At 32.5% G+C, this 19,761-nt stretch overlaps 1 protein-coding gene across 1 annotated transcript; it reads right to left on the minus strand.

The window, feature by feature from the left end:
* Positions 1-10,128: 10,128 nt before the first annotated feature.
* Positions 10,129-13,734, minus strand: LOC111633685. Its single transcript, XM_023378297.1, has one exon. The coding sequence runs from the start codon at positions 12,853-12,855 to the stop codon at positions 10,129-10,131; it is 2,727 nt and encodes a 908-aa protein (XP_023234065.1). The 5' UTR covers positions 12,856-13,734.
* Between the last annotated feature and the right edge of the window lie 6,027 nt (positions 13,735-19,761).

A 19,761-nucleotide genomic window follows, 5' to 3' on the forward strand; every position in this document is an offset into this window, starting at 1 on the left:
GAAAATATTCTGCTTACGTTTACAAATATATATATATATATATATACAAGTGAAAAAAAATTCAAAATTTTAGTCGCCTTCAATCGAGGTCACATGATTAGTCACGTGACAGGCCCACGAGTAATCCGAAAAGCGAATACCCGTATCTGGTCAATAAGAATCGAATGTTTTAGCAGGGAAGGGAACATCCAGTATACAGTTTAATGTTAGATTATATAATGTGATATAAGGATCGGCGATGTTGTGTTATAATTTACTTCCGTATTTTGTGTATATAAACATCGACGCGTAATTTTAAAAAGTTTTTACGTAACGATGATCATGCCTCATTGGATTTGATTTGTGACGTCACCGATACTGATTTATAATTAATGGATATTACAAATACTAATTTGCTAAGTATCAATAGGTTTTCAATTTTTATATATATTATTTTCTTGTGATGAATGTATTTTAGGCCGAAAGAAATATAATTTGTAGATTTCTTTCTTTTGTTTTTTTTTTTGTTTTTAAATGTGAATTTCAAATGTAAAATGTCCAATGAAACTTGAAGTTAATTAATCACATTTCACAAGTGATGTGAATTTCTGCATTCTTATAAATATTGTTGGAAAGTCGACATTTCTGTTTTAAAGTATCCATTTTAGAATCAGTTGTACATATTTTTTACAGTGAAATATTTATATAAAAGACTTATATCAACGAATTAGCAATAAATATGAAATTCTAGTATTCGATTAATTAATTATTTAAAAAAACTGGTGAATCATGATTTTAAACTAAGTCTTTTTCTACTATTTGGTTAACTTGAAAAATAAACATCGCCATGGGAAATGGAATGAACAAGGTATTTTTTTTTACTTTTTTTAAAAATTTATATAAAACTTGCACTTATTATGATAATTTGTTCTATTATAAAAGCAATAATTTAAGTCAGAAAATTGTTTTGTATGACTATGTATATAGCCTATATATAAAGCCTATTTTATGTAAATTCCTGAACAGTAGCAGATTATCCAATAAGCAAATTAAGCTTGAAGTCCATTAACTTAAGGGATCCATTAGAAATAATTGCATACAGAATGTTCTAGAGGTCTAAAATTAATTGGCGCCTCTAGCTGTATTAACTAATTTGTCACTGTTTCTAAAATGAAAGTTTATAGTAAATGTGAAAAGTTTGCATTTATTTAGCCCTGTAAATTAAAAACAATGAATTATGTTTTTACAACTTGCTATTTGTTTAAACCGAGTATACCTAAGAGTGAAAATAAATGAGTAAGTTATATAAAAATCAATAATTTAATCAGTTCGAAAAACAAAAAAAAAGTTAATCATAGCTCATTAACGTCATTGTCTGAAAAGATCATCCATAAAAGTGATTACAGGAAAAATCATAAATTTTAAAATTTTATCAAACTAAAATATCCTGAGCTCACTTTAAAATTGATCTTCATTTAAAACGAAATAAAAATTTCAAGAAATTGAAAGTAAAATCATATTTTTATCTTCCAAATGTAATTCACATATTGCAAATCCAGACCAGATTTAGAAGATAAACGTTAAGTTATAAAAATATAGTTTAATCATAATTTACTAAAAAAGATTCATACTTAATGATCTTCGTGACAGGATTAGCAAGCGCCTATTCACTTATAAACAAAGCTGAATAATCATTTATTTCTTTTTTACAGTTTATGATCTGAGAGGAAAACATTTCTCCAGAGACAAATATCGATGTGCAAGACTACTATTAAATAGGTCATAAATGTTTTCCTGTTAGAATTTATTTCAACAACTTCAACACTAAAATAGGAATGCATCAAACGTATCCATGTTCTGAGAAGTCAACAATAAAAAGAATTCAACAATAGACAGGGCGTTGGCAAAACTTTATTTAGTAGAGAGAAAATAAAACTAAAATTCGAATATCTTATAAAGCTTTATATATANTAAGATTCTACAGTATAATATATACATTTATTTAATATTAAATTTGAAAATAAATGATGTAAAAGACACATGCATGTTATTTTCAACCATTTTCATTATTGCTAATTTTATATTCATTACCTTTTTCAATGGTGTAACATTTTAGATATGTGTAGTTTCGATAGTGTAATGTAAAGTTAAATATTTTGCAAATGTTTAAGAAATAAAATTTCCTTTTGACTTTCAGAGAAAAAACTCTTCTGTCTCATTTATCATTATACAGAGTTGAGATTCATGCTATTATTAATAATTATTTACAGCATATACCATAGCTATAGATAACAATTATTTTAACTATTTCCATTAAAAAGCTTACTTTAGTATTAATTAAGAACAGTTATGTATAATTAATATTTGTGATCCTACAGTTGTCTATTCTCATGCCAGTCTTAGCTACATAACTGTTATGAGGTTTTGTAAAGCCAGAATTCTAATTGAATAAATTCTAATTTACATATATAATTAAAATAATATTTAAGTTATTTTCATTTGAAATTATTCAGTTTATCCAATTAAATGCATTTAAAACTTAAAATTTTATTTTTCTATTTTTTTAATATATTATGAAACTTCAAAGCTATATCATAGATATATGCTTTAACGTTGAAATATTTACAATATATTTAGAAGCTGGAATTAAAATTTATAAAATATCTAACTCAACAATATTGCACTTAATGCCAAAATAAATATATGAGCATAAGTAAATGCTCATATATTTATTTTGAAATTTATTTATTAAAAATTTTCATTGAATACTCAAATGATAAAAAATTAGTAAAATTGGAAATTTCTTATATTTGAACTTTTAATGTTCCACAAAAGTTATGTAAAAAAATGACTTTTATAATGAAAATAAAAACAGCATTGAAGGATCAAACAGTGACATCCTTCATAAATGCTTATTTACCATAAACCAGTTATTTCTATAGTAAATTTTTCTGATTCATTTTATTTAAAACATTTAAAGTTAAAAGAATCAATAGTCTCTTTTGTAGTCCACATATCTAAGACAAGTTTAATTAGAATAAAAATGATATGTAAAACAAAAGGACAAATGATTCAGACTACAAAACTGGTTTTACTGAATTTCCTAATTTTAGAAGCTTTAAACAAGAGATATCAGAGACATATAACTGCCAAATATTAATAACACTCTTGTTCTTAGTTGTGTTTATTTATGTACAGTACAAAGCTCAGCATTTTAAATTAAGAAGCAAATAATAGCAGTTGTGATTGTCATGCTTGTTTTTCCTAATTAAAAATAGTACCATAGTAGAAATAACAACCATTCATTTCAATAAATTATTTATATCTATTAAATTAAAAAGATAACTTTTCAAGAATAGAATATTTATAGCTGATAAATGTTATAAATATTTTATATATTAGACATATAAATAAATTTCATAAAAGTAATAATAATATAAACTTATGAAAATTTACCAATTCAATAAGAATGAAAGCTTAAAGATAAAGTACACTCATTGACAGATAAAGTTATGTACCCATATAGAACTGTCTGATTACTGAAAACCCAATATATTACTATATTTTAGACTGATAAGAAAATCATTACAATTATGGTCAGATTACATGTCAGGTAATGCCTTAAAATTCTCCATGATGAATCCAATAAAAAGCTGTGCATTTGTGTGCATTGTACAGACAAGCCTGGTGTTCTTTGAACAGGCATGCCTATACAATGCACACATAAAACATTACAACACACATACACATCAAGCAGGCTCTAGATACTGCAGACAGACCAACAGGAGAGATGATTGTATGATTTTGAGACATGCATACAAGCATAAACAACTGTAACAGCATCTTTGTTCACTATCCAGAGACAAGTGAAAGCTTTGCTACAGAATCCTATCTCTTCTTATAACACTTGCAGGCAACTAAGAAGTGCAAGTTTGCATGCACAACAACTGCTACATATCCTAGCATTAGCAGCTAAACATTGTTAGCTTTGTTTGCAGTGGTGCAAACAACAGAGAAGCATTGACTGCCATGGACTGACAGTGTATCATCTTTAGTGACAAATCCTAGTTCTGTTTGGGAATGGATGACAATGTTGGAGTGTGAAGGACCATTGTTCAGTGCTTCAATTCTATCTTTACTTTGAATGGCACACTGCCCCTAATGCTGGTGAGATGGTTTGAAGAGCCAACTCATGACAATTGGTCACCTTAGTAATGATGTGATGTAAGGAGTACAATCAGGAAAATTTGTATTCTTATGTGCTGCCTTTCATGACAGAGTTGCAAACAACCATTTTTCATCAAGATATCCTTAGCCTCACACAGTTAGGGTATTTTCAGGAATATCTGTCATGTTGTTACTCTCCATACTCCCTTGGCTTGCCCATTGAGCATTTGCGAATCAGATGAAATGCTAGCTACAGCCATCTATGAGTGTGAAGGATCTGGAATAGCTGTTGCAACATCTATGAGCAAACCTCTTGTAGGCTAGTATAAGATGCCTGTATGTCTTCTATGTTGGACTATACTGCTGCATGTATCCAGAAATAGGCCTATGAGGTATGAAAGGTTCCTTTAAATTCTACTGTTGTTTCACAAGAAATTTTCTTTTGCTATGATACTGTAATCATTTATTATTCTCACTGTTGCATTTGCAATAAAGTTTAATTTAATTCCAATGCCTCCTTAGTGCATAATTTTTTTGTCAATGCATAATTTTAATACTTCTTAAATCATTCAAAGTATTAAAAAAAATTATTCATATCAAATTATTACTTTTTGCATGAGGATTATTATATTTGCAACCTCTTTATAAATTAATGTTCTTGTATAACTGGTCCTAAAGATTGTTTAAATTTTTCAAAACTGAAAAATTTAAACAATCTGATGAATAAGATATAAGTATAAGAAGAAATTAACATTTTATATTATAAACTAAATATGTGATGAAAATAAATGATAGAAATTAAATATGCTCAAGTTTCTAAATAAAAAGTTTCAATTAAAAGAAGTAATAAAAATATTGATTAAATTGTATGACTACCTAAATTATCAATAAATGAATTTTTTAAACCTATATTTAATTTTTGCTGTTAATGAGATACTATAAAAATATAGTAAAACTAAAATATTGATTAGTATAGGTTCCATTTTTTTTTTCTTAAAGTAAAATAATTTCAGACAAAATTGATTAGATACTTGATAAAATCATGAGGCAGACTAAGCAGATAAGTAGCTAGTGTGACAATCAGGCATGGTACTCAGGCATGAAGCAAGATAGTTGCACACAACTAATTCAATTAAATAAAAATTGTTAATAATATAAATAAAGCAGATAAGTAGCTAGTGTGACAATCAGGCATGGTACTCAGGCATGAAGCAAGATAGTTGCACACAACTAATTATATTAAATAAAAATTGTTAATAGACAACGCTTGTTTTTAGACGAAAATTTATAATTTAACCAGCAAATATATTTATTAGTCGAACTGTATCATAAACTCACTTTGTTTCGTATTACATTTATGACATTATAAGATATAATAAATGTTCAAATATTATCTTACCACCAGACAAAGAGGAAGTCTTTCCATGTGTAATCGAAGTCGAATTATTTTTTAGTTGTTTTTTTCTGTTTCTCCATTTTCCCACTAATATATACATCAACACAAGAAAAGTAATAATTAAACTTNTATAAGTTCATATGAGTGAATAATTTGCTTAAAATAGTCTGTTTTTAAAAATGGATGAAAATATTTTTATATTTTGCTTAGCTAATTGTGCAAATTAAATTTTCAAAGTTTTATTGTTCTTATTACAGAATGATTAGTCTTACTGAATAAAACTGATTAAACTGGTTTGAAAAAACTACAGTACAATAATAATACTAATTTTACACTGATGCCTTTAAATGCAGTATATTTTAAGTTAAAGTGTAATTAAAAATATTTTGCATTTAAAGATATCAGTGTGAAATTAGTAATACTGATTAAACTTGTAGAATTAAAGATGGAAATTAATAAATTAATTTTTAAAAAAGTTATAAAACATGATTTTTTTACTAATATGAGCATTAATTAAAAATAATTTTGGTTATCTATTGTACTGTACATATATTCACTTAGAAAACATTAAGGTAAATCATATAGGAATTCAGGTTCAAAAATTCAGCCATAGCTATCATTCTCTTGATAGAACCTAAACAATTGGATAAAACTTTTAAATTTTGAATTATATTTGTCCCAATATAAAAAAAGACAAAATCTATTTAAAATATTTTAAAAGACAAAATTTACCAAAAACACTAAAATGCATTTTCTACTATTTAAGTACAGTGGGTGTCTGTTACAGTTTAGACAACAGTTTTTATGTTTGGACAATTTGTTGTGTGAGGTGTTCACCTCACACAACAAATACAAGAAGAAGCAACATAAAATAATGAATAATGAATATCATTGACATCAACGCTCAACCCGGTATATACTGATCGGATAGTATTCCTCCGAACTTTGAAACTCTCCCTTGTAATTCCAGCCTTTTATTTTTCTGACAGAAAGAATTTTTTTTATAGTATTCACAAGACTATCAGGCGGGCACTCATTAAGTTTTGCATTGGTTTTTATTTTTGAAAGGTGAGAGTATAATAGCAAAGGTAGAGAATGGGCAGAAGATGTGTTTTCTTCTGAAAAAGAGGAAGATGAGAGACAACCAATGTCGACTTCTGCTATTAAAGATCTTTTGAAAGGAAATAACGGTCTTAGAATGGCATCTAGACCAGATTCAGAATAATAGGCTTGGGGATCTCTACAACAACAATGCTGTTAATTACTTCTGAAAAATCTTGAAGAAGAGAGTATAGCAATTGATATTGATTTTTTAATACCTACAAATGAAAAAAAAAAAAAAACATGACTGATAAAAATGCAAGACTATACACAAAAATTCACACCTAAATGCTAATTCCAGCAGTAATTGAACAAAAATTTTAATGTTCTAACATTTTCCGCTGTCTTTTAGAGGCCCTCCTCAGGAATGTATGAAACACACAAAAACAGTTCTATCATTTGAAAACTTATAACTGTCAATAATGCTTGAACATTAAAATTTTTGTTCAATTACTGCTGGAATTAGCATTTAGGTGTGAATTTTTGTGTTTAGTATATAGTAGTTCCAGTTTACATGTGCTAGTTTTTTTATGCAAGACTATGTAGTAAATTGATAATCGGTTAACAAATAGTTCAGGTAGCATATATGGTCTTGGAATGGATTATGTCCGTTAACTGATGACCCATTGTATTTATATAATTATTATATATACAGGTATTACCTCCCTTGTTCTTAAGGAGATTTTTAGGATGTTTCTTATTATTATTTTTACTTTTGTATTGCTTTTTCAGATTTACTGCTATTATATACTTAATAAATGAGAGATTGTATAATATAGTTTATAGAATTATAAACTTTTCCTACTTTTAACTTTTCTAAATGTATAATTAAAATGAAACTTTAATTAATTCAAAAATGTTTAAAAATGAAAACCTGTACTTAAATTCTTTTCTTTTAATTAAGAATTCATAACAAGAATGTTTAATTATAAATTATTAAATGCTGAGTTTCAGTAGTTGATGAAGAACAGGAATAATAATAAATATAAACTAAGAAAAACTCACATCATAATAATGAACAAATATTTTAAACACAAATATTTTAAACACAAATATTTTTAACCTGATTATGGGCCACATCAACAGGCATCAAACAACAGAAAAATTGGAACATGTAAAATATAACTGATACAAAAATTTAAAAATTAAATCAAATGTATTTAAAATGTAACTTATCATAATCTAAGTTATATTTTAAATATGTTTGATTTAATTTTTAAATTTTCGTTCTTTCATATCAGTTACTATTTGCTCAGTTCCAATTTTTCCTTGAAAACATTTGCAATTAAAGTATTGGTTTATTGTTAATTAATGGTGTAAATATTTCTTATATTTATAATTCAATAATTTTTGTATATTATAATTTATGAGTTAAGTTTTTATTTTAATTTTTATAATTAAATAATGATAAGCAATAAACATATGAAATTTCTAACTTTAAATTACAGTACAGTCACAAATTAAAAAGGTGGTTACAATATGTAATAAATGATGATAATGTAATTTTAAATGAATTACAATGAATTACAGATTGAATTACAACAGGTCAACTGATCCAATTTTCAGGATCATAGAATATATTCTGTTATATGTGTAAATTTTCCTCCATGTTTAGTGTTTTGAATAGCTATTAACAAGTTGACAACACTAAACACAAAAAAATTGGTTGTCTTAATAAAATATTACTAGTACAAAATAATTTATTTGTATATATTTGAACAGTTCTGAACAATTATATTAATATGATTTAGGTCCTACCTGGCCTTTATGTTGGAAATTTTAGAGATGCTAAAGATGAAGAACAACTCCGAGCCAATGAAATTACTCACATTGTTTCCATCCATGACAATGCCAGAGAAGTACATGAGGTAAATTAAGCATGCATTAATATAAAATAGATTGTAAAGAACCAACAAACTTTTGTTATAAAGAGCTTATTTCAAGCAAATTTTTTAAAATAATTTAAATTGTATTGAATTATGCATTATTATAAGTTTTACTGTGTACAATGAATTATTAACATATTAATAATTCTTATAGTATATCTTTGCACTTCACCCTCAAACTTGTCTTTTACAGCTCAAATGATCCTTTTTTCACATCTCATGCAAGATGTAAAAATCCAATAAGTCATAATACTAATGTACAAAATTGTTAATATGTCAGAAACTGTTGAGTTTACAATTATGATTACTAAGGTTTTTTTATTCAATATGATATGTATTATTTAACATATAAACTGAAGTGCCAAAAAATTAGAGTAATAATGTGTAGCTCCTCCCTGAGCCTGAATAACATTGGCTACAAGATGTGGTTTAGACTCTACAAGGTGTCTGAGTTGTTGCACAGGTATTTCAATTCTGACACATTCAATGTGTCAGATTCTCCATAATTCAGTTGCATTTGTTGGATAGTTCTGCAAGACATTGAGTAACATTTGCACAGTGTCCCATAAATACTCGATGGGGTTCAAGTCCAGTGACCAAGGCAGTCAAAGGAGTAGCTGAAAATCTGTCAAGTGTTCTTGAACCATTGTGCCACCCATGCCCTGTGAGGAATAGCATTATCCTATTACAAACAGTGAAGATCTTATTGAAAAATGTTCCTTCCCAACTCCGCCTCGTTGAGTTGGTTTCTTGTATATCACGACTCGATGTAGTGAATCAGGTTCGTCGGAAAGTACACCTCCACACTCAAATTGAATATATATATAGTTTATTTACAGTTGTACAAGTTATAAACGTAGCATATGTATAGGAAGATCATGCGTGGTGAATTCACGTGCCAGATTGGCGTCTGGAAACTAATACTCTTGGGAGAGACCTCAGTCAGCTTTCGGAGTCGGCTCAACTGCACGGTCGGTCTGGTCTCAGCACTAACCCGTCCCTGAGAAGATTAACAGAGGAGAATACTCTCTCTTTACGCTCAGCGGGCTTCCCAAGTGCCTGAGTCTACCGTGTACCAGTCTCTTGCCCTTCTCTCTTTTCCTCTCGTTCGGCCCGCAATTTAAGGGTTTTTGGACGGGGACTTCCGACCAATCACAATCCCTTTTCTTTGCCCGAACAGCTTACACTCGGGTNGACCAATTACGTCCAGATTCACCACCTGAAACGCTCTATCCGGCCTAGTGAGGGGACTAATCGGCGTACGATCAATCTTCCGATAGGGAGCGCGTACCTGGCATCTATGGCAAGCTTGGCAATATCTCTTCACATCCGTCGCCAAACTCGGCCAGAAGAATGCTTCTCTGATTCTGCTAGTGGTCTTGCGACTTCCTAAATGTCCTCCCCAAGGGGACTGATGGGCCAACTTTAGTACCTGCCCCCTATGTTCCAGTGGTATAACTACCTGCTTTATTCTCCTGCCATACCACTGATCCACATGATATAAAAGACCCCCCTCTATGGTGTACCCGTTCTTCCCTTGTTTAGCTAAATCCCAACTATCCTTGAGGGTCTCATCCCTCAAGGATAGTTGGGATTTAGCTAACCTAACCTAACCTGCGCCTCATGGAGTGATCGTTTGCTTTCGTCGCTTACGTCTGAACTCTCGATACTGTCCTCACCGTCAGCCATCGGGCTTGCATCGCGCTCTATAATAATCTCATTCACGACTGATTGTAACCGTTCATTCGTCTCAGCCCGCTTAGCCTCCTCCAAAGAGCAATAATCGGCTGCGGAAATTAATGCATCCGTGGTACCGCTAAGCTCATCAGTTAGGGCGCAAGTTATTAGAACTGGGGTATAATCTGCTTCTTTTCTGTCCGACCGTCTTTTCAAGCTGACAGGAATGGTAACCAAGGCCGCAGTTACCTGTTGTCCGAACGCACCGATCAGTCTTATCTTTCCCGCAGCACGAGACATGTGATCGGGTATCAGAGCCTTCCTGATTACCGTTATTTCTGCTCCGGTATCCACTATCGCAGAAAACTGACGATCCTGACAAGCAAGCTCAACGTTTTTGCTAGCGCTAGCAGGTATGTTCTCATTGATTGCGTCCTCATCAATATTCACTCTGGCGATTAGCTGGTCGCTGGGTCTTACAGTTTCGTCTACTTTAACTGCTCGCGTTGCCTTGGGTTTCGACCTTTCTTCCTTAATACGCCTCCGAGGGCAATTTCTGCTAAAATGTCCCACTAAGCCGCATGTGAAGCATTTGATTTTAGACTCCCTCTCTTCTCTATTGTTCGCGGTCGCCTCTACCGGTTTTTCGGTGGTTCTCGCTTCCGTATACCGGTCGCGGTACGGTACTTTTTTACCTCTCTCAGATTTACATCTAAATTCTCCCTTTCCTACAGCCTCCACGTGCTTCTCAGCGTATCTGGCTATCTCATCCGGCGGGAACCAACCCTTACCCTCTTGCAACAAAACATAAGACCTAGTGTCGGCATCTAGCTTAGTCTTAAGATGATCAGAAACAACTAGCTTCGTCAATCTTTCGAAGGAATCTACGCCTCTACTATTCAAATAGTACCGATAAAGGTCTTCCATCCTAGCCGCGAATTGGGGCCATGTTTCCCTACTTCCCTTTTCGGAGGAAGTGAACTCCTTAAGGTACTCTGCAGCAGACAACTTTAATTCGTCCAGCATGAATTGTTTTAAAGTTTCGTAGTCTCTGATTTCATTTGCCGTGACTCTACTTAAAGCTGTTTTGCATTTCTCAGATAATACCGNCGTCTCAGCCCGCTTAGCCTCCTCCAAAGAGCAATAATCGGCTGCGGAAATTAATGCATCCGTGGTACCGCTAAGCTCATCAGTTAGGGCGCAAGTTATTAGAACTGGGGTATAATCTGCTTCTTTTCTGTCCGACCGTCTTTTCAAGCTGACAGGAATGGTAACCAAGGCCGCAGTTACCTGTTGTCCGAACGCACCGATCAGCCTTATCTTTCCCGCAGCACGAGACATGTGATCGGGTATCAGAGCCTTCCTGATTACCGTTATTTCTGCTCCGGTATCCACTATCGCAGAAAACTGACGATCCTGACAAGCAAGCTCAACGTTTTTGCTAGCGCTAGCAGGTATGTTCTCATTGATTGCGTCCTCATCAATATTCACTCTGGCGATTAGCTGGTCGCTGGGTCTTACAGTTTCGTCTACTTTAACTGCTCGCGTTGCCTTGGGTTTCGACCTTTCTTCCTTAATACGCCTCCGAGGGCAATTTCTGCTAAAATGTCCCACTAAGCCGCATGTGAAGCATTTGATTTTAGACTCCCTCTCTTCCCTATTGTTCGCAGTCGCCTCTACCGGTTTCTCGGTGGTTCTCGCTTCCGTATACCGGTCGCGGTACGGTACTTTTTTACCTCTCTCAGATTTACATCTAAATTCTCCCTTTCCTACAGCCTCCACGTGCTTCTCAGCGTATCTGGCTATCTCATCCGGCGGGAACCAACCCTTACCCTCTTGCAACAAAACATAAGACCTAGTGTCGGCATCTAGCTTAGTCTTAAGATGATCAGAAACAACTAGCTTCGTCAATCTTTCGAAGGAATCTACGCCTCTACTATTCAAATAGTACCGATAAAGGTCTTCCATCCTAGCCGCGAATTGGGGCCATGTTTCCCTACTTCCCTTTTCGGAGGAAGTGAACTCCTTAAGGTACTCTGCAGCAGACAACTTTAATTCGTCCAGCACGAATTGTTTTAAAGTTTCGTAGTCTCTGATTTCATTTGCCGTGAGTCTACTTAAAGCTGTTTTGCATTTCTCAGATAATACCGTTAAAACTAATTGTCCCTGAAGCTCTTCCGGTACGTCGTATGTTTGTAATACAACTTCCACAGCACGGAACCATGAAGGTACTTCCGCCTCCTTGTCCGGCATTTTGGGTAAAGCCCATCTGATTTTCCTAGCTAGACTATCCAAGTTACCCCCTAGCTCAGAGTTATTACTAGCCCTGGAGTCATTTCGTAACCAATCTCTTTCTAATTCTATTTCGCTTTTTCTAATTTCCATCTCAATTTCACTTTTTCTAACGTCCATTTCCTTGTTTTTAGATTCTATTTCAGCTAGCCTAATTCGTAGGCGTAATTTCTCTACATTGTCTGACTCTATCTGTCCCTCTATTTTATTCTGGTTATCCATGACCTCGACCTCTAAGATTTCCCTTTCCGACTCCGTATCCATTTCCTGGGATTGACTAAAACCAGTCCGACCTCCCAGATCCTTGGAACACGACATTCCCTTTTTTGACCCTTGAGTCCTTCCGCGTCCCGGCATTCTGAATACGAATAATTAAGAACAACTTACCAATAGCTGCGTTCCGCCTCGATTTCCGGCTGCTCTTCCTTTTGTAAGTGTCCTGCGCTGTTTTCTTTCTTCTTAAGTCCTTGAATGTGGGCTCAGTACTTCCCTGTCTTCTTGCGAGAATCTCCTGAAGAGTTGCAAGACTATCCTGCCGAAGACTGCGCCAGTGAAGATCTTATTGAAAATGTTCCTTCCCAACTCCGCCTCGTTGGGTTGGTTTCTTGTGTATCACAACTCAATGCGGTGAATCAGGTTCGTCGGAAAGTACACCTCCACACTCAAATTGAATATATATATAGTTTATTTACAATTGTACAAGTTATAAACATAGTATATGTACAGGAAGATCATGGGTGATGAATTCACGTGCCAGATTGGCGTCTGGAAACTAATACTCTTGGGGGAGACCTCAGTCAGCTTTTGGAGTCGGCTCAACTGCACGGTCGGTCCGGTCTCAGCACTAACCCGTCCCTGATAAGATTAACAGAGGAGAACACTCTCTCTTTACGCTCAGCGGGCTTCCCAAGTGCCTGAGACAACCGTGTATCAGTCTCTTGCCCTTCTCTCTTTCCCTCTCGTTCAGCCCGCAATTTAAGGGATTTTGGAACGGGAACTTCCGACCAATCACAACCCTTTTTTATGCCCGAACAGCTTACACTCAGGTCCGCCGTCATCCGACGAGAGTGAAGCTCACACAAACGTCCGCCACTTGTTTACGTTCGTTTGTTTATGATATGGCAATTGTATTACCGTCTGACTGCAGGTGGGTCCAATTAACAAAGCCGGCGCTTCCTTTGCTTACCCTTGTTTACAAGTCAATACTTTACAAGTGGTATTACCCAACCGCACGTGGGTCCAATTGACAAGGTCGCGCCTCTTTTGTTCCCCCTCTGCTAAGAGGTCACTACTTTACAAATGCCAATCCCTGATGCATTCCCACAGTTATTGGAAAAGGCAGTGAAATTCCAGCCGGGCAACTCACCACACTGGTGATGTTATGGTATAAAAGCTTGAGTCCATTTCACATAGGCTTCAGGTACATTGTGTGCTCTCCATATCAGCTCATATGGTACTTTGTTAAATGCTTTTTTCAGATCCAGAAAAGTCAAACATTTAATATTTTAGTTAAAAATAATTTTTTAATTTTTCAAAAAATTTTAATGGAATTTTTTTTTTCTTTCAGATGGGTTCAAGCTATGCAAAAAGCCACTATCTTGGAGTGATGCATCGAATACTCAGTGCCATTATCATAAATTTGGTTGAGGAATGCAATCTAAAGTGCCTTGTTTCCAGTAAACAAAAACAAATTCTGTGATTTTAGAAAATGTACAAATTTACTAAATAAGTAAAGATATGAGCTTTAATAGATTTTTTTACGTGAATAGTTTAGAGAGTATAAAATGAGCTTTCAAATACTTATATTTTGNCAAGTGGTATTACCCAACCGCACGTGGGTCCAATTGACAAGGTCGCGCCTCTTTTGTTCCCCCTCTGCTAAGAGGTCACTACTTTACAAATGCCAATCCCTGATGCATTCCCACAGTTATTGGAAAAGGCAGTGAAATTCCAGCCGGGCAACTCACCACACTGGTGATGTTATGGTATAAAAGCTTGAGTCCATTTCACATAGGCTTCAGGTACATTGTGTGCTCTCCATATCAGCTCATATGGTACTTTGTTAAATGCTTTTTTCAGATCCAGAAAAGTCAAACATTTAATATTTTAGTTAAAAATAATTTTTTAATTTTTCAAAAAATTTTAATGGAATTTTTTTTTTCTTTCAGATGGGTTCAAGCTATGCAAAAAGCCACTATCTTGGAGTGATGCATCGAATACTCAGTGCCATTATCATAAATTTGGTTGAGGAATGCAATTTAAAGTGCCTTGTTTCCAGTAAACAAAAACAAATTCTGTGATTTTAGAAAATGTACAAATTTACTAAATAAGTAAAGATATGAGCTTTAATAGATTTTTTTACGTGAATAGTTTAGAGAGTATAAAATGAGCTTTCAAATACTTATATTTTGAAAATATATGTCATTTGAAACATAATTAAAAACAAATTGTTGTATATTAAGATATAATTATTTATCGTGTAAATTTTTAAATTAAAAATTGTATAGTCAATATATATGTAGATAAATTTAAAGCAAATTTTATAACAAAATTCAACAAGAGTCGTGACAGTCGTCTTCCAGAATCACCATAAATGAAACTGTCTTAAAATCGGTTGTTATATATAATAGTATTTATAATGTAAAATCTCCTAACGATAAGTTTTCCAATCCATTTTTTTAAAATAGCTTTCCTGTTTTGCAATATTTTTGTGGATTTCAAAAACTTGTCGTATGGAGATTTCTGTCTTCTCACTGCTCTGGGAGCAAAAATTCAATGTAATAACAAAGTCAATATAGAATTATGGAAAGTTTAATGAGATGCAGTAAAAATATTTCATATGAGTTATTTATACAGTGTGACATATTTTTTGATGTATAATGCTTAAATTATGATTTGCAATATATTAATTTATTTAATAAAGTTTTGAAGGATAATTTGGAATATTATCTTGTTTTGACTTTATTATTAAACAAGTAAACTGTTAATAAAATTAGTTCTTTTTACAATATCGGTTTCATGTCTAAAAAGGTATTTTTCTACCTATGTATTCTTAAGCATCATTCACAAACATTTCTTAAGAATTACAGTCACAAGAATATTACTACTACTGCATGCTAATGCGAGTCCAAGGAAACAGACCAACTTGAAACAAATTCTTCCATCTTCTGTCTACCGAAAAACAATGCACCATGCAGTAACCTGGCAGCTACCATTCTGCAGAAATTCCACTCATTTTTTTACAGAAAACCCCACCTAATTGAGTTTAATATGTCAATTATTAATCATTTAACACGTGTAAGATCAGAAATATTCAAATGTACAAGTTTAGCATAAAGGAAATGATTACAACAATGGTTAGTACCACCATATTTGAATGTGTATTTCCCAAAGACTTGGCTTAAATGGATTTATTTCTCATACACATTCAGTTTGAAAATTTTTGAGACCTTGCAAAATATTTCTTTCACTTGATATTAAGTGTGTACTCTGTTTATAGAAGTATTTTGTAGAAATGGGAGTGTTCTAGTGTGTCAATGATTTCTGTAGTTTTGTTACCATCATATTTTTGATGTATTTGTTTTCTTTATGGGACTTACTACTCAGCACTTACATTCAATGCACAGAGATTTAAGTTCCTCTGAGGAAATAACATTTTGAAGCCAAAATGGTTATGTGCAATTTTTTAAAAATTATTTACACATTCACATCTGATTATCACAATTATAAATTTTGTAATGAGAAAAAGATAGGCTAATTCAGGGGTGTCCAACTTTTTTATTTCTCTGGGCCACATTGGAAGAAGTCATAGAGTTTTGGGCCACAGTATACTTGTGGCCCAATCCTTACATATACAAGTATATTTAAGGATTAACATGTCTAGATTATAGTAATAAGTATTAAAACTTTATCACGAAAAAGGATATTTTAAAAAATTACTTCTACAGACACTTTCAATTTTTACTTATAAAAGATAAATTCATTTATTATAAAGGAGACAGACAAAAATTTATTTGAAAAACAAATATTTGTTTTATTTGGGTCTCTAATTAATAAAAAACGACGAAACATCATTTTAAAGTGCATTTTTATTCAACTAATATATTTTTATAAATAAAAAGTAGCCAATGCACGAAATGATATTTTTTACGCCAAACTAAAAATAGGGTAGCCAAATCTTGCAATGCTGGAAGGGATACTAAATAAAGCTTGAGTTGGGACTCAAAGGATTATAGACCCAAATGCGGGGAAATTTTTTATCCCCAAGGAAGTGAGGAAGGTTGAGAAAAGTAAGGATCAATATTTGCATAACAAAGTCTATTTAACCTTTCACTACTATTTGTCTTTTGGTCTTTCTCTCCTTTCCCCGAATTTGAGTCTATAATCCTTTGAGTCACAACTCCAGCTTTATTTAGTATTCCTTCATCATCATACATTTCCAAGTATTTGAAAATATTCGCTTTCCACTCAAAATAAAATATGTATAAAGGTTTACGGCTCTGTGAAATTTTTTTTTTAGTTTATGCCGTTGAAATAAATAAAAAAAATAAAATTTGTCGGTTTTGTTTACATGTTTATTAGGCCGCGGGCTGGACACCTAGGGTTGCCACCTATCCGGGTTTGACCCGGAGACTCCGGGATTGAGTGAGTTATCTCCGGGCTCCGGGTTGTGCAAGTTGAAATGAATATGTACAAAATTATATGCAAACCATCGCATATATTTCTTCCCCCGTGTACCGAATTACTAGTGTGGTAGTCGTTGGCTTAAAGACATAACGTCTATAACTGGCATAGGCGCAGTGCTGCTGCATGCTATGTAGATGTACTCTTTCTTGTGACTGTTCTGTCAAGAGATGTCTATTGAGAGTGAAATGATATAGCGTACATAGCTGATAGTTTGATAATCAGTGTTCATGTTGGTTGATGATTAATGATAAGTTATAGTATATAGTTAGAGTTAGACTTGAGCAGGTTAAATAGCATTACATAACAAACGGTCTGTTGGACCCNCATATATTTGATATTTGATTTGATATTATATATATATATTTGATGTTTTTTAATTCAAAAATTTTACCCGCGCGAAAAAATTTTATCGCGATTTTAATCAACATTTAATGACGCACGATTAACATTTAATTGTTTTTTATGGGATTTATAAAAATAAAAAAACTGTATATGTATGCATATGGGTTTTTTTGTTTCTTAAATCATCGTCTCCGGGCGAGACTAAGTTCTGAGGTGGCAACCCTATGGACACCCCTGGGCTAATTGTTTTCCATGCACATAGCCCTCAGTTAACAGTTCACAAAAATGTTAGCATATTAATGTTCTATATTAAGATAAACATGTTTTCAATCGTTTAAGAGAATTGGAAGTATAAATTTGTTCCAAATTTCTACGTATGCCCTAAAATTATACACACAGCTTGCAGAATTTTCAGTTTCACTAAGATAAAAATACAGTATATCCATATTTTGCTAAATTATTGCTGTGATATTCTGCAATACAAAAAAACCTTTCATGCGATTTTTAAGTATTTAAATATTTTATTTGGTGAATCCAGGAATTAATGTAAACTTTTGTGCTCAATAGAATGATGCTCTTAAAACATTAAATTAAAACTATCTTTTTAGGACTTTTATAGAAAATTGGCACCAAACTTTCAAGTCTAGCAATATGCTAGACATCTTTCACATGGATATGTTCATGACCATTTTTTATTACTTATGAATTTACTAATCCAGATATACAGTATCCTTCATCCAACAATAATTATAATTTTCTGTATAAAAGATATTCACATGTCTATCTGCTTTCTGTTATTCGTAAGGGATAATTTTTTCCTCCTACAGTAAAGATGAATATATACAAAGTCACGGTTTGAGATACCCCTAAAACAAGAAGTTAAGAAATATTATTATTTAAAACATTCATCAAACACTTCTGGAGCCCACGGAGTAACATGGAAGTAACTAAAATATACATTGTATTTTGCTAACACATTTAATTATAATTACCAAATTATTGTTCTTTGCGACAATACTTTTTCGTGACATTTTAANACGGAGTAACATGGAAGTAACTAAAATATACATTGTATTTTGCTAACACATTTAATTATAATTACCAAATTATTGTTCTTTGCGACAATACTTTTCCGTGACAATTTAAAAATTTTGCAAAACTTTTTTGATTTGGAGGATATTGATCTTTCTGGAATGCAAAAAGTTACAAATGAAGTTCAAAATTCTGTGGTGCAAGAAAAAGATGATGACAATGTTGTGAATTTGATGTAAAAACTAAGCTAAATTAATAAGATATAAGTAAAAGGTTATCTTTACCGATTAGCCAGTAAAGTTTTATTAAATATTTATATTAATCATAAAAACAATATTTTCAGAATTATCTAGAAAGTTAATTTGGGGAATTTATATCATCTCATTTAGATCTAGAATGTTACCTTAAGGGACAGTAGGGCTATATAAAAATATCTCGTAAATTATACCAACATGAAATAGTAATTATTTTAGTACAGAAACTTTTTAAAATTCAAATAGTTCATTATTCCAAAGAATTTTGTATATTAAATGTTCTTAATTGTTCTATTCAAAAAGAACAGATATCAATGTTCCATGAATTTTTAAAAACTCGAAGATGGTTTGTAGAACAGATTGAAAACCTCGTGAATAATTCTCAGAGAGATAAGGTGGTTGTGGAAATTAGGTTGATTATTAAAAAACCATCTCTCTCTGGATGCCAGTCTACCTTCCTTCCTGAATACCATTACTTTGGTTTTCAAAAATTTAGAGTTAATCCGTAATCGCAAATTTTAATTTTCTGTTGCAACATTTGTGGAGTATCAGCAAGAATTACAGTTGAATTTCAAATGGTAGCTGTATTACGTATTATATAGGTAAATGTCTCTTCAATCCGAACAAAATTTCTGTAGACTTTCTCACAGCTCTACAGGTTAAAAATCTCCTTTATTGTTTTTCACATATGCATTTCGGGCTAGTTTAATTTTCCTGCCCCTCTTCAGTGCTTAAGATTTCCCACATGTTCTTTCATCTTTTTTACAGTACTGTAAAAAAGATGAAAGAACATGTGGGAAATCTTAAGCACTGAAGAGGGGCAGGAAAATTAAACTAGCCCGAAATGCATATGTGAAAAACAATAAAGGAGATTTTTAACCTGTAGAGCTGTGAGAAAGTCTACCGAAATTTTGTTCGGATTGAAGAGACATTTACCTATATAATACGT

This window comes from Centruroides sculpturatus, unplaced genomic scaffold, assembly GCF_000671375.1.
Source record: "Centruroides sculpturatus isolate CEXI.00-Female unplaced genomic scaffold, Cexi_2.0 scaffold871, whole genome shotgun sequence".
Classification (NCBI taxonomy): Eukaryota; Metazoa; Arthropoda; class Arachnida; order Scorpiones; family Buthidae; genus Centruroides; species Centruroides sculpturatus.